Below are 14102 nucleotides of genomic sequence, written 5' to 3' on the forward strand. Positions count from 1 at the left end.
AGCATCCAAATGAAAGAAAATACAGTTATTATTATTTATTTTTATTGAATTTTTTTTTTTTTTTTTTACAAAAAAACTCTTATTTTTACACAGTGTCTACACCTACACCACAGCTAATACTGCACATTAAAATTAGTGATACCATCTGCAAAAACTGACAGTATAATTTTCAGTCACTGGTTAAACACACATGGACCTGCTTTTCATACTTCAGGCAGTAAACACTAGTGCAGTAACTATGAATTTAAAGTGACCTTTTACTCACTGCACAGCTCAACAGCACCTGGATAATGTTTGATAATGTGGGGTGGATGTTAGGGTTGATGAAAGAAAAAATAAATAAATAATAATAATAATAATAATAATAATATATATATATATATATATTATATATTTTTTTTTTTTTTTTTTTTTTTTTTTTTTTATTTATTTTATGGAAATAATTTTAAACAATCAAACACTTGTGCCACTGTACGTCCGAAATAATGGTATCTTCTCTGAGTTTTCTCTCAGAAAGGAATCCCCAGCATCTTCTCTGTTTGTCTCTCTGTTAACTGTAAGAAAACAGAAACGTTAAAGACTGAGCTGTTTTAAGTCAAATATCAGTATTGTTTTTTTTTATACATATATAGGCTGTTCAGATGTTTTATTTTTAACACTGGGAAACTGATATAGAACGTGAACCGCTGAAGTTTGTTTTAATTTAGTGGAAAGTTGTGTGCATTTTAAAGCATCTGATCTAAATAAGATCATATTATAATAATCACAAATCTGAGCTCATCACCAGAAACAGTAACTCTGAATAGCTTGGATTTGGTCTCTGTGCATGTGGTGTTTGTGATGCTCAGAGATCCAGTCTGACGGTCCAGCTCCAGTCTGTCCCTGTATCTGCCATCAGCACCATCATATATAGATATCCTATTGTTCTCCATATCAGCTTTAGCTATAAGACCGTCTCTGGAGCCGAACATCCAGAGTATCAGAGCGTCTCTCTGTAGTTCACTAACATCAGTGTTTAGTTTGGCACGATCTCCCTCCATCACTGACACTTTGTTTTCTTCATCTGTCACAGCAGCGTTATAGAAGAGAAAGAGAGAAATGTGTGGAGATGAACATCTTGGTCCCACTGCACGTTCAACAGGCTGGGCCATATAGTAACATGAAATACATCTAGATGAATTAGTCTCCTTATTTAAGAGGTTGATTTTTCAACAATTATAGCAGCAAAATTAGTTTGCCAGTCATCTGACTTTCCCATCTCATCTCAGTAATCTTTGCTTTTAAGAATCTCCATTCTGAAAAATGCATTGTATTGTGTTCTCCTATAGTGAAAAACAAAACATGCAAATCTGCATGCCCTAGCTGCAGTCTGTCTCTGAATCTCACATCATTACCATGATTCACTGAGGTCTTACTGCTGACTTGGCTGATTTCAGCAAGGCCGGTGTCATTATCATCCTCTGGTTCAGTAACATCAGTGTTCAGAGTGATGGAGCCTCCCGCTCTCACTTTTACTGTGTCCACTTCATGTCACGGCAGCACATGCAACAGAAAATATGAGTATTCAGGTGAACATCTCAGTTCACTGAAAACTGGATATTAGCAAAAATATGATCATTTCATTGTTAAATTATCAAGCTATACTCACAGCACACAGAAAACTTCTGATATGAGACTTTATTTCTGCTGCTGATTTGAAGGTGATAGACTCCAGAGTCTGTGGTTTTGGTGTTTGTGATGGTGAGAGATCCAGTCTGATCATCCATCTGCAGTCTGTCTCTGAATCTCCCACCATCAGCATCATTTAAAACCTGATTGGTGTCTCCATCTCTTTTAGCTATAATAGTGTCTTCAGATTTAAAGCTCCAGAGAATCTGATCGTCCCTCTGTAGTTCACTAACACCGGTGTCTAGAGTGACATCTTCTCCCTCTGAGAATCGAAGTGAGTCCACTGCATGAGCACCCAAAACATGAAGAAAAGTGAAGATGAGAGCAAGGCTAGCATCACTAATAATGCTGTTTACATCGACAGATCTTCTCACCATAGAGAAGATCTATGGTTAATCTCTCGTCATCTTCAGGTAAGGTCTCTTTGTTCCTTAAAGGAATCTGAGTGATGAGAGAGCCTTGAGGTCCAAACCTCCAGAGTATTTGATCATATCGCTGTGGTTTGGCAATACCAATGTGCTGAGTGGCAGAATCTCCCTCTGTAACTTCTTTTGTCTTCATTTCATCTGATCACGTCACCCAGAAATTAAAAATCAGAAATTAAATACATAACGGCCAGTAAACAGACACAAATTTAGATTTACTTACTTAATAAACCCAGTAGCGTACCATAGGTTTTCAGTAAGGGCCTTCAGTAAGCAACTGTAATCTACATACTGTACTCGTACACATCTATCCATCTCTGTAACTAATGCAGCCATATGCATATAACTTGCATATTATGCCGCACACAGGCTCTCAACGACAATGACAGCTGATCAACAATTTCAACAGTAGACTAGATGGGGGTGGGTTAAATTCAAAGTAAAATTCCCTCCATGGATCATATAGGCGCCGGTGACAGCAGCTTGGAAATTTCCAACTAAAGGCTGGGCGCAGTGTTGCCAAATTGGGGTACTTTAACAATGTTGCTGCGAGTTGTTTTTCATGTCTACTGGTTGAAGCGACCTCAGTGACGTGATATTTAGCCCCTAGAATGTGAATTTTACCAGGGGAACCCCGCCAAAAACGTGTATTTGACTCCTGGAATGCAATTTTTAACGGCTGACACCTCGAAACACAATTGGGTGGGTTTTGTCGAGAAAACCTGGCAACCCTGCCTGGGGGAAACACTGGGCACGTTGCTGGATCCAGAGGGCGCGCTGTCATGTAACGTCAAAATTTGATTGGCTGATGATTCTGTCGCTAATGCTCGTTACAAATCAAATGTGACATCTTTGAACAAAAGGGAAGCATTATCTGTAGTGCAGGCCCTATTTGTATACAGTCTATCTGCTGGCCACAGACTTTTTTTATGTAGGATATTCCAGTTCAACCTCAACGAAACTAATCATGGGCCATTTTGTGGACATTACACAAATTAAAATGATACCTAAATAATAATAATAATAAAAATATTTTTACACAATTGTATTTTTTATAGGGCAAGCACAGAAGGCCCTGCTGGCCCTGACGGCCCACCACTGGATTTACCTCATGTGGGCAATAATTGTAGTTGAGAGAACTTGAAAATCTAACTTAAACTAAAATAGATTAAACAGTTTGTAGACAAACTTTGAGTTGCCTCGAAAAAGCCTAACTAGAAATTTTAAAAGCTTGCAGTCTTAAAGTTATCAGTTTGAAGTAGTTTGAAAGTTAAAATAGTTTTAAAGATTAAAGTTTGAATGTTTTCAAGGCAATACAGCTTATCAGAAAAAGAACAAGGTATAAAACACATTTAAGCATTATTAGCATGTTACTAACATACTGCTACCATGATTAGCATGATTCTAGATTGATTAGTTTGTTTGCTAATATGTTGCTAGCACAATTAACATGTTACTAGCAGGTTTCTAGCATGATTAGCATGTTACTAGCATGATTATCAAGTAACTAGCATGTTTCTAGCATGATTACCATGTTACTAGCAAGCTGTTAACATTTTGTTAGCCTTATTAGCAAGTTACTAGCATGTAACTGACATGATTCTAGCATGATTAGCAAGTTACTAGCATGTAACTAACATGATTCTATCATGATTAGCATGTTACTAGCACGATGCTAGCATGTTTCTTACATGATTAGCAAGTTGCTAGCATGTTTCTAACATGATTAGCATGTTACTAGCATGATGTTAACATGTTTCTAGAATGTTTAAGAATCATTTAACAAGTTACTAGTATGTTGTTAGCATGATTAGTGTTACTAGCATGTTGTTAGCATGATTCTAGCATGATTAGCAAGTTGCTAGCATGTTGTTAGCATGGTTAATAAGTTACTAGCATGTTGTTAAGTTTAGCAAGTTAATAGCATGTTGCTAGCATGATTCTAGCATGATTAGCATATCTATGTCTATTTGAAATTTGAAAATATTTGAAGCGAGACTGGTTAAAAAGAATGATGATGAAATACAGCACTAATAACTAACACTAAAATAAAATGACTGACTCAAACATATCAGTGTCATTTATATTTTGTGAATGAATAAACTGAATGAAAGCATCACACACACACACACACACACACACACACACACACACACACACACACACACACACACACACACACACACAGAATAAAAACATTATAATCAAGAACTCTGAAGATGTTAATCTGAAAAGCTCATAAAGAAGAAGAAAAACTTTAAGATCTAATTCTCACTATTAACTAACTATTGTGTAACACATGACTGAACTAAATAAGTGAGCAGAACAGAGAAATTGATTGGAAAAAAAATATAATAATTTGATTTATAATAAGTGACAGCTTCTTAGAAAAAAAGTATAATGTATAGAGCTCTAACACATTAAGAGTTGTTTTTTAAAGAAATGGCGAACCATAACCAGAATTTAAAGGGTACAAATTATGCAAAATTTCCTTTTACATGTTGTTTGAAGATGTGTGAGCACAACCACCCTATAATGATAAAAATCCACCCACTCCTTTTCTTTTAATCCCCATAAATCATAAGCAGTGACTCAGAGCAAGCAGTTCACATTGTTCACATTTTACAAGCCCTGCCCACGACTTTTGATGGACAGCTGTATTAGCAGAGACCCCGCCCTGAGTGACACAAACATCTGCCATGTTTATCTTCACGCTAGAGCATTTAAAAGCAACATTCAAGTAAGAAATGTCTTATTAAGGCTATAGATGTTATTCAGTCCAGAGCAGTAAGTGATTTTCTGCTTTTATTTTATTGTTTGCGTCATATTAACAGCGTAGAAAGCAGTAGTTTACGCTGCTATTTTTGAGCAAAAATTTCACAGACGCATTCTGGGGACAACTGAGACTTACATTACTTGTAAAATAGGGCATAACAGCCCCCCTTTATTTTCTACAAGTATATATATATATATATATATATATATATATATATATATATATATATATATATATATATAATAAATTAATCAGTTTTTACCAATGCAAATATGTTAGAAATAAATTCTGAAAACTAAGGTTTAAAACAAGGGATTGTAAAATGTTTCTGTATTTGTGATGTATTTGAATGCCAAATTATTATTTATTATAACCTACTTCAATCGCGTTCCAATCTCCACGTAAAACAAAATGTTTTTCATAACATCATGTCGGTACGGTGATAACACTTAACAGCACAGATTTTATTACATATTTAAACTGAGCAGTGTGTGTGTTTTTTATGTTCGTTTGACTGTATTTTATTATGATAATGAACATGCTGCATTGTCAAAGTAGCATCTTTACTTGATTATTTTCCTTCTAACAGTGGGAGTAACTTCTCCTTTTAGTCATAAAGATAATTGGAATTGTAAACGGGTTGCCTTTGTGTACATTCACAATAAAAACAAATCTTTGTGCGTAAAATAAGCCTAAAGAAAAATAGGATGCCACTTTCTGCCATCCTTTCGCGCAGCACACAAATGAACCGAAACTCTGCGTCATTTATTATGCAAGTAAAAATATATTTTTCCTATAGGCCTATTAATTAGCTATATAGCCTGTCTATATGCTATATATAGCAGGTGCGTAATGTGATATGATGAACATGTGAATCCTCATGATCAGTTGTTTGATGCTTTTTGCACATGTGAAATTAATCCCCGGGAAACAAATGTTAGTATTTTTAACGGGTCACATACACTTATCCTTTCTAATTTAATTCAGTTCTATTTTAAAATAATCTTGTCAGTTAACGGTTAATAATCAGTTAACGAGCGTCGTTGTTGGTTAGAAAAAATAACCGAAATGAACATCCCTAATATATATATATATATATATATATATATATATATATTTACTTGTTTTTTCCCTGTTATGTATTCCAGTAATTTAGTTAAAATCTTGAATTCAAACAAGACAACACATTCGTACTCCAGTCAGGGTTTGAGGTATCCAGCTCATAAGCTGGATTTTTTTTAGCACTGAAGTCGGTGTTAGTAAACAATAAGTTTAGTGATTACTTATATGGGAGTCAATTCATGGTGGTGACTGATAGTAACCCCGTAACATATGTCCTTACCGCTGCAAAACTCGACACCACTAGTCTCTAGTCCAGGGACAGGCAACATCGGTCCTGGAGTGCTGATGTCCTGCAGAGTTTAGCTCTAACCCTAATCAAACAAACCTGAACAAGCCAATCAAGGTCTTCAAGATTACTAAGACTACAGACAAGTGAGGGGTTTTTTTTCAGGGTTGGAGCTAAACTCTGCAGGACATCGGCACTCCAGGACCGATGTTGCCTTCCCCTGCTGTAGTCTGTCTACTTTCAATTTCAAAATCCAGTATTGAGCAGGTGCTCAGAGTTCGGATGCAGACGGAGACGGATTGTCTCATCTTCCAAATGGTCAGCTCAGTTATGATTTGGCATCCCAGAAGGAAGTAAAATGCATAAGGCATAAGGCAGTTCATTTTAAACCATCTGGGTGAGGCTGAACAGGGACAGCAGGATATGTTTCCAGTGGTGGTCAAAGCCAGAGGCACCAGGTTTACAAACTTTCTTCTGTTGCCTTGGTTGAGTCCTTAGGTGTGTCTACAGATGTGCTCAAATTGTTGCTAAGTGCCTCTGGGACTATTGTTTTAGTGCATTATGGTTTCCCAGCAAAGCTATATAGTGTCCAAGGGCCAAATTTTGAGTCATTTACTATCCAGGAATTTTGCAAGATTACTTGTTTTCGTAAAGAACACTATACCACCCTAGGAGAAACCCAGTAGAACGGTTTAAAGAAAGTTGTTTGAAGTTCTTCAGACCAAAAAGGAATTAAATGTTCAAGTTCACCTGCGCTTGGTGAGTTAGATTTTTTATTCAATGTATTAAGCTGGGTAAAATGTTTGTGAAATATTCATACAAGTGAAATAAGTACAAAAAATATGAAAGCTGGATTTCATTTCCTTTAATTTATTAATGATGTAAGCCACCATTGTGATCGCCATTTTGTTTTGGCTTTAATCTATAATAAAGGGTAAAACGTGTATGTTATGGAAATATCAATAACAATGATATTGTGACCTTTTATTCAAGGTCAGTTTTTTCCTTCTTTCCTTCCTGATTTGATTTCATAATTTTCCTTTCGCGTCCATGCTGAGAACCCCCAAATCACTGCTGCATTGAAGTCTGTTTACCAGAGAGTTCCCGGTTTTCTAGATTGTATTATTTTATTCAAACACAGAGGGAGTCAGGACTGCCGATCCACACAGACCTCACAGGGAGCGTGATTTCATGATATTGACATTTTCACTGCCGAATTGATGGTAGGACATAATTTAAAATTTCACTTATACTGTGAATTCATGCTGTTACCTGTACTAGTTAACTTAATATTTTTATTCATTTATTTTTTACAGGGAAATTAAAATAAAATAAGAGACAAATGAAAAGTTAATTTCATTAATTAATGTAAACATTGATTAAGGAAAGGTAATTACACTTGCCTTCTGAGTACATTTGAGTCTTGACATCTATTAGGAAACAAAACAAGAACAGAGTTAAAACTATCAGAATGAATAAAAAATATATATATATATATATATATATATATATATATATATATATATATATATATATATATATATATATATATATATATAATATATATATATATAATATGTTAGAGAAGTACATATTAAGGTTAATGTATAGGGAACTTGATTCTGTGATACTTACACTTTAGTCTTGAGTACTTGCAGCGATAGTAACACACACCAGTGATTACCGCTGCAGCTGCACCGAGCAGCACACAAGTACAGATTAGGGCTATAACTCCTGAAGATAGACCTGGTTCAGGAACAGCTAAAGAGATATTTACCATGTTAGTCTAGTTTAACATTGTTATGCAAATCCTGACAACAGTTTCAAGTTATTTCCCACAAAAAGTTATGATTACAAACATCATAAACATTCAAATCTCTTCATATGTTCTTTAATAACATTATAGTAGAATTGGAAAAATAATAATGATAGTTAGTAAAAAGGTTTATTAAAATGTAAATGTACTCACTGACATAAACACTGTATCTCTTGTAGACTGTCTCTTTGCTGTTGGTGATCTGCAGCTGATAAACTCCTGTATCTGTGCTTCTGCTGTTTGTGATGGTCAGAGATCCAGTCTATACCAGCAAAAAACACATCTGTAGAGCAAACAGGAACTGTTTTTGAGATTTCACTGTTTGATCACGTTTAATGAAAGTCCGTCTTAGTATGAGTACATATAACTAAAACTAATGAGACTCTTGATTAAAATGAACATTTGTTCATTCATATAGTGTCATATTAAGCATAAAATAATTTTTCCTTTTTCATAAGAAAAATCACACAAATAGATTATCTCTGTACACAGACAACAGTGCTCTGAACTTGTTAAATGTGAGCGGCTCACCGTGGACGGTCAGACTGAATGTCCTGTACGAGGTCTCGCTGCTGATGATCTTCAGCTGATAATCTCCAGAGAGTTTGGTCCTGATGTCAGTGATGCTCAGAGATCCCGTCTGACTGTCCAGCTGCAGTCTGTCTCCGAATCTCCCGTCATCAACATCATAAAGTGAAATCAGTTGACTTTTTCCATTGAGTTTAGCAATAATAGCCCCCTGAGATCCATACATCCACATCATCAGATCAATCTTGTGTATTTCAGTAACGTTAGCGTGTAAAGTAACAGAATCTCCCTCCAAAGCGGACACTTCCTTTCTTTCAGCTGCCTCACCAAACACACCTGTGAACAGGAACAGATCCTCAAAGATTCATCCCCAAAGGGCTGATGTTATACAGCAGATCCAGCATTTATTCTTAAGCTGGAACCATGCAAATTATTACAGGTCAAGTACATATTTAGGGACAGCTGCAAATTCTTGGTACAAGGAGACTGTTTAGAATAGAGGAGGAAATAAACTTATATTAAAAGATACAATTTCTAAAAACAAGTAAAATACCTTATAAATATTTACATTACAAAGAATTCAAATATGTTCACTGTAAAACAAGGCAAGCAAATTCTCATTTTGCAGTATTATATGTTATTCAGATGTTTAAACAGACTGGAAATCCACTAGCACACAGACCTTGAGTGTTTGTAAACTCTTTAATGGATATTAGCTTTCTCATGCTCACTGACAGTGTTTAGATGAGAGAAAGGAAAGATTCTCCTGGGGTTCGCTGGTCTCGAAGCAGTACTCTGTGACTGCATTAAAGTTGTTTTCATATTCACATATTCAGAGTTCTGCTCTCAATAACTTTATTACAATGTATGCAACGATTCATGAAAGTAAATTATTACTAATGCCAGGTACGACTATGTAGATGTTGTTTTATACCTTTTAAGTTGCAAAGTTCTGTTCCCTTTTTAATGAAGCAGGTTTTAACAATGAATCGCATTCAAGCTTGTAGCTTTCCAACTTTCACCTTTGCTTAAATCTAGGTTGTTCACGTTCATTAAAACTTTAAATAATACACGAACTGATCTGTCAAATATGGTAAATGTTGGAAAATGTTTTACACACTCCTGCTCCAAATTTTAGAATGACTACTTTTACCCACAGATTTCAGTAGCGGTTAAGAATGGCCTATCTGTTATGTCTCCGTTTAATTTTACTGAATGCACTACAGCAACAAAGTTTAACCTCAGATTTCCTATTGTGCAAATGTGAAACCACCTTGCAGCTTCACAGAATGGGCAGCCTGTGATATTGTTTAAAATAGATTAAGTACCACTCACCGTCCAAAAATACCAGGATCACCGAGAATAAAACGGTGTTCTTCATTTCGGTAAAACCCTGATCTCACTTTGGAGGAATCTGCTTCGTTGCTGGATGTTTCTTGTTCCTGAGCCGAACAATAGAGCCGTTCACACCCGTCACGACAGAACAGTCATTCGCGGATTCTTATTCCGCCCCGTCTTGTTGCACAACTGTGTCCGCTCACATTTATCCACCTTTTCCTCAACGAATCTGTTGCGTTTTAGATCATAGGAGGCACTCTCGGTTTTGGGGAAGTTTCACTCAAAATGACTGAAACAAATAATTTCAGTTGATAAAGTTGCACTACATATCACCCTTATCCGTCAGTTTGATTGAATGAGCAGAAATGTTTCCTTAATGCTGTACGTGTTTCAGAATAACGCAGCATCAATGTAATCCCACGATAAACCACAAAACGAAAGTGAGCGACAACCCCTGACGGTCGACTGCCGACTAACATAAAAAATAATAATAAACAATAAGAAACACCAACTAAAACGACCCAAGCCTGGATCTCTCTCGCCCTTCACTGTCGTCCATCCTACTTTTATCCTGCACTGTGGTGACTCGTGGCACTGGAGACAGGTGTGTCCGCAGCGCAGGTGTCTCATTATCATGAGAATGATTATGTAATGTTACTTACTATTCAGTCTGGTGAAGCATGTAGCTTTGAAGGGGTCCTGTTTCTCACAGAAGATTGTTAAATGTGAAAAACACACATTGACTGAAGTGCTCAGAGTAGGCTACGACATGTCTGCACACATGTACTATACACAACCTAACTACCAAACTAGGAACCGCAGCTGTGCTTGTCTGGAGAGATGTATAACTGCATGAACCTCACAGAGCTGCATTTTCACACTTGTGGAGTATTATTATCTTGGTGAAGAAAATGTCTCACACATTTGTTTTTATATGTCTGTTTTTGTGGTACCTATTTTGTAAAGTTTTTTTTTTTTCAAATTATTTTACTAATTATTATTAGTATTAATTATTGATTAGTTCATCAACAACTAAAGTAAAGTAAAAAAAGTGAAAGAAAAAAACTACCTAAAATCATAATTAAATAAATACACAGTGATAACTATACAATTATTGTATAATAACTAAACATATTTATACTAACTATGTGTTCCTGTTTGTTCTCAAGGTGTGTGTGTGTGTGTTGAGACAGATCAAATGAAGTCAGCAGAAGTGATTCTGTCACTCTACACACTGATCTGACTGAAATACAGGGTGATGGTCTGATTCTCTGGACATTTGGACCTAAAGACACGCACATAGCTAAAATCAATAAAGCACACAATGAGATCTTTCATGACGGTGTTCATGGGAGATTCAGAGACCGACTGGAGCTGGACAATCAGACCAGATCACTCACCATCACAAACACCAGCAAAGAACAGTCTGGACCTTATAAAATAGAAATCGTCACTGAAAACAGGGTCTCAATCAAGACTTTCAGCATTACTGTCTACGGTAAGCAGAGCAGTACAATGTCATTTGTCCTGTTCTTTGTAAATAGTATTAAACTATTGCATTAAAGCATTAATATGTTTGAGAAGGGTAAGATGAGCCACTAGTAAGTTGTGTATAAATAAGTAAGATGAACCACTAGACCACTTTTTTTATTTATTTTTTATTTTCAAAGTCATAATTACACTTTTCCTAGATTAGAACTGAAGTGAAACCTGGCCCACTTTACTCAACTCTCACCTGCATTTAATTTCTTCTCAGTCTCATTTTAAAATTTGAGGCTTTTTTTTTTTTTTTTTCAGAAATGTGAATCTATTACCGCCACAAACAGTGAGTAACAGTGTTCATTACTGTCTGATCTGTGATCAGTGATTTCTGATGATCAGTGATTCAGACTTTCTTTCTAAATCGTTTAATACTGTTTATGCATCAGTGAATCAAGCCAGTGACTGAACGATCAACTTCACATTGTTTCTCTTAGTAGCATATATATCTGCACACTTGCCCAAACTGCCGTTATAATCAATGACGCTGTTATGCTGCACAATGAAGCTCTTACTGTATTCATGTCTAGATTAAGTACCACTCACCGTCCAAAAATACCAGGATCACCGAGAATAAAACAGTGTTCTTCATTTCGTTAAAACCTGTTTTTTCATGATCTCACTGTGGAGGAATCTGCTTCGTTGCTGAATGTTTCTTGTTCCTGAGCCGAACAATAGAGCCGTTCACACCCGTCACGACAGAACAGTCATTCGCGGATTCTTATTCCGCCCCGTCTTGTTGCACAACTGTGTCCGCTCACATTTATCCACCTTTTCCTCAACGAATCTGTTGCGTTTTAGATCATAGGAGACACTCTCGGTTTTGGGGAAGTTTCACTCATAATGACTGAAACAAATAATTTCAGTTGATAAAGTTGCACTACATATCATCCTTATCCGTCAGTTTGATTGAATGAGCAGAAATGTTTCCTTAATGCTGTACGTGTTTCAGAATAACGCAGCATCAATGTAATCCCACGATAAACCACAAAACGAAAGTGAGCGACAACCCCTGACGGTCGACTGCCGACTAACATAAAAAAATAATAATAAACAATAAGAAACACCAACTAAAACGACCCAAGCCTCTCTCGTCCTTCACTGTCGTCCATCCTACTTTTATCCTGCACTGTGGTGACTCGTGGCACTGGAGACAGGTGTGTCCGCAGCGCAGGTGTCTCATTATCATGAGAATGATTATGTAATGTTACTTACTATTCAGTCTCGTGAAGCATGTAGCTTTGAAGGGGTCCTGTTTCTCACAGAAGATTGTTAAATGTGAAAAACACACATTGACTGAAGTGCTCAGAGTAGGCTACGACATGTCTGCACACATGTACTACACACAACCTAACTACCAAACTAGGAACCGCAGCTGTGCTTGTTTGGAGACATTTGTAACTGCATGAACCTCACAGAGCTGTATTTTCACACTTGTGGAGTGTTATTATCCTGGTGAAGAAAATGTCTCACACATTTGTTTTTATATGTCTGTTTTTGTGGTACCTATTTTGTAATTTTTTTTTTTTTTTCAAATTATTTTACTAATTATTATTAGTATTAATTATTGATTAGTTCATCAACAACTAAAGTAAAAAAAAAGTGAGAGAAAAAAACTAACTAAAATCATGATTAAATAAATACACAGTGATAACTATACAATTATTGTATAATAACTAAACATATTTATACTAACTATGTGTTCCTGTTTGTTCTCAAGGTGTGTGTGTGTGTGTTGAGACAGATCAAATGAAGTCAGCAGAAGTGATTCTGTCACTCTACACACTGATCTGATTGAAATACAGGGTGATGGTTTGATTCTCTGGACATTTGGACCTAAAGACATGCACATAGCTAAAATCAATAAAGCACACAATGAGATCTTTCATGACGGTGTTGATGGGAGATTCAGAGACCGACTGGAGCTGGACAATCAGACCAGATCACTCACCATCACAAACACCAGCAAAGAACAGTCTGGACCTTATAAAATAGAAATCGTCACTGAAAACAGGGTCTCAATCGAGACTTTCAGCATTACTGTCTACGGTAAGCAGAGCAGTACAATGTCATTTGTCCTGTTCTTTGTAAATAGTATTAAACTATTGCATTAAAGCATTAATATGTTTGAGAAGGGTAAGATGAGCCACTAGTAAGTTGTGTATAAATAAGTAAGATGAACCACTAGACCACTTTTTTTTTTTTTTTTTTCAAAGTCATAATTACACTTTTCCTAGATTAGAACTGAAGTGAAATCTGGCCCACTTTACTCAACTCTCACCTGCATTTAATTTCTTCTCAGTCTCATTTTAAAATTTGAGGCTTTTTTTCTTTTTCTTTTTTTTCAGAAATGTGAATCTATTACCGCCACAAACAGTGAGTAACAGTGTTCATTAATGGCTGATCTGTGATCAGTGATTTCTGATGATCAGTGATTCAGACTTTCTTTCTAAATCGTTTAATACTGTTTATGCATCAGTGAATCAAGCCAGTGACTGAACGATCAACTTCACATTGTTTCTCTTAGTAGCATCGCGAGTATATCTGCACACTTGCCCAAACTGTCGTTATAATCAATGACGCTGTTATGCTGCACAATGAAGCTCTTACTGTATTCATGTCGATATTGTGTTTACTGTTAGTTGTGGTGAAAGCATTTTGTGA

General features: G+C 36.0%; 1 protein-coding gene and 1 pseudogene across 3 annotated transcripts; one reads left to right on the plus strand and one right to left on the minus strand.

Moving 5' to 3' along the window:
* Positions 1-14102, plus strand: part of LOC122136721 — a 690060-nt pseudogene that overhangs the window by 323138 nt on the left and 352820 nt on the right.
* LOC109077535 lies at positions 441-12887 on the minus strand. 3 transcript variants are annotated; one of them, XM_042721197.1, is made up of 10 exons: positions 11985-12887; positions 8565-8897; positions 8191-8316; positions 7853-7978; positions 7621-7647; positions 2043-2234; positions 1649-1951; positions 1416-1523; positions 785-1063; positions 441-554 (listed from the first exon to the last, which is right to left on the minus strand). In XM_042721197.1, the coding sequence occupies exons 1-10, from the start codon at positions 12028-12030 to the stop codon at positions 454-456; spliced, it is 1641 nt and encodes a 546-aa protein (XP_042577131.1). In that variant the 5' UTR covers positions 12031-12887; the 3' UTR covers positions 441-453. The 3 variants fall into 3 exon arrangements, with proteins under 3 accessions (XP_042577131.1, XP_042577129.1, XP_042577130.1); XM_042721195.1 differs by having other exon boundaries at positions 1395-1523; positions 11985-12885; XM_042721196.1 differs by lacking the exon at positions 11985-12887 and adding an exon at positions 9897-10840 and having other exon boundaries at positions 1395-1523.

This window comes from Cyprinus carpio, chromosome B3, assembly GCF_018340385.1.
Source record: "Cyprinus carpio isolate SPL01 chromosome B3, ASM1834038v1, whole genome shotgun sequence".
Lineage (NCBI taxonomy): Eukaryota > Metazoa > Chordata > Actinopteri > Cypriniformes > Cyprinidae > Cyprinus > Cyprinus carpio.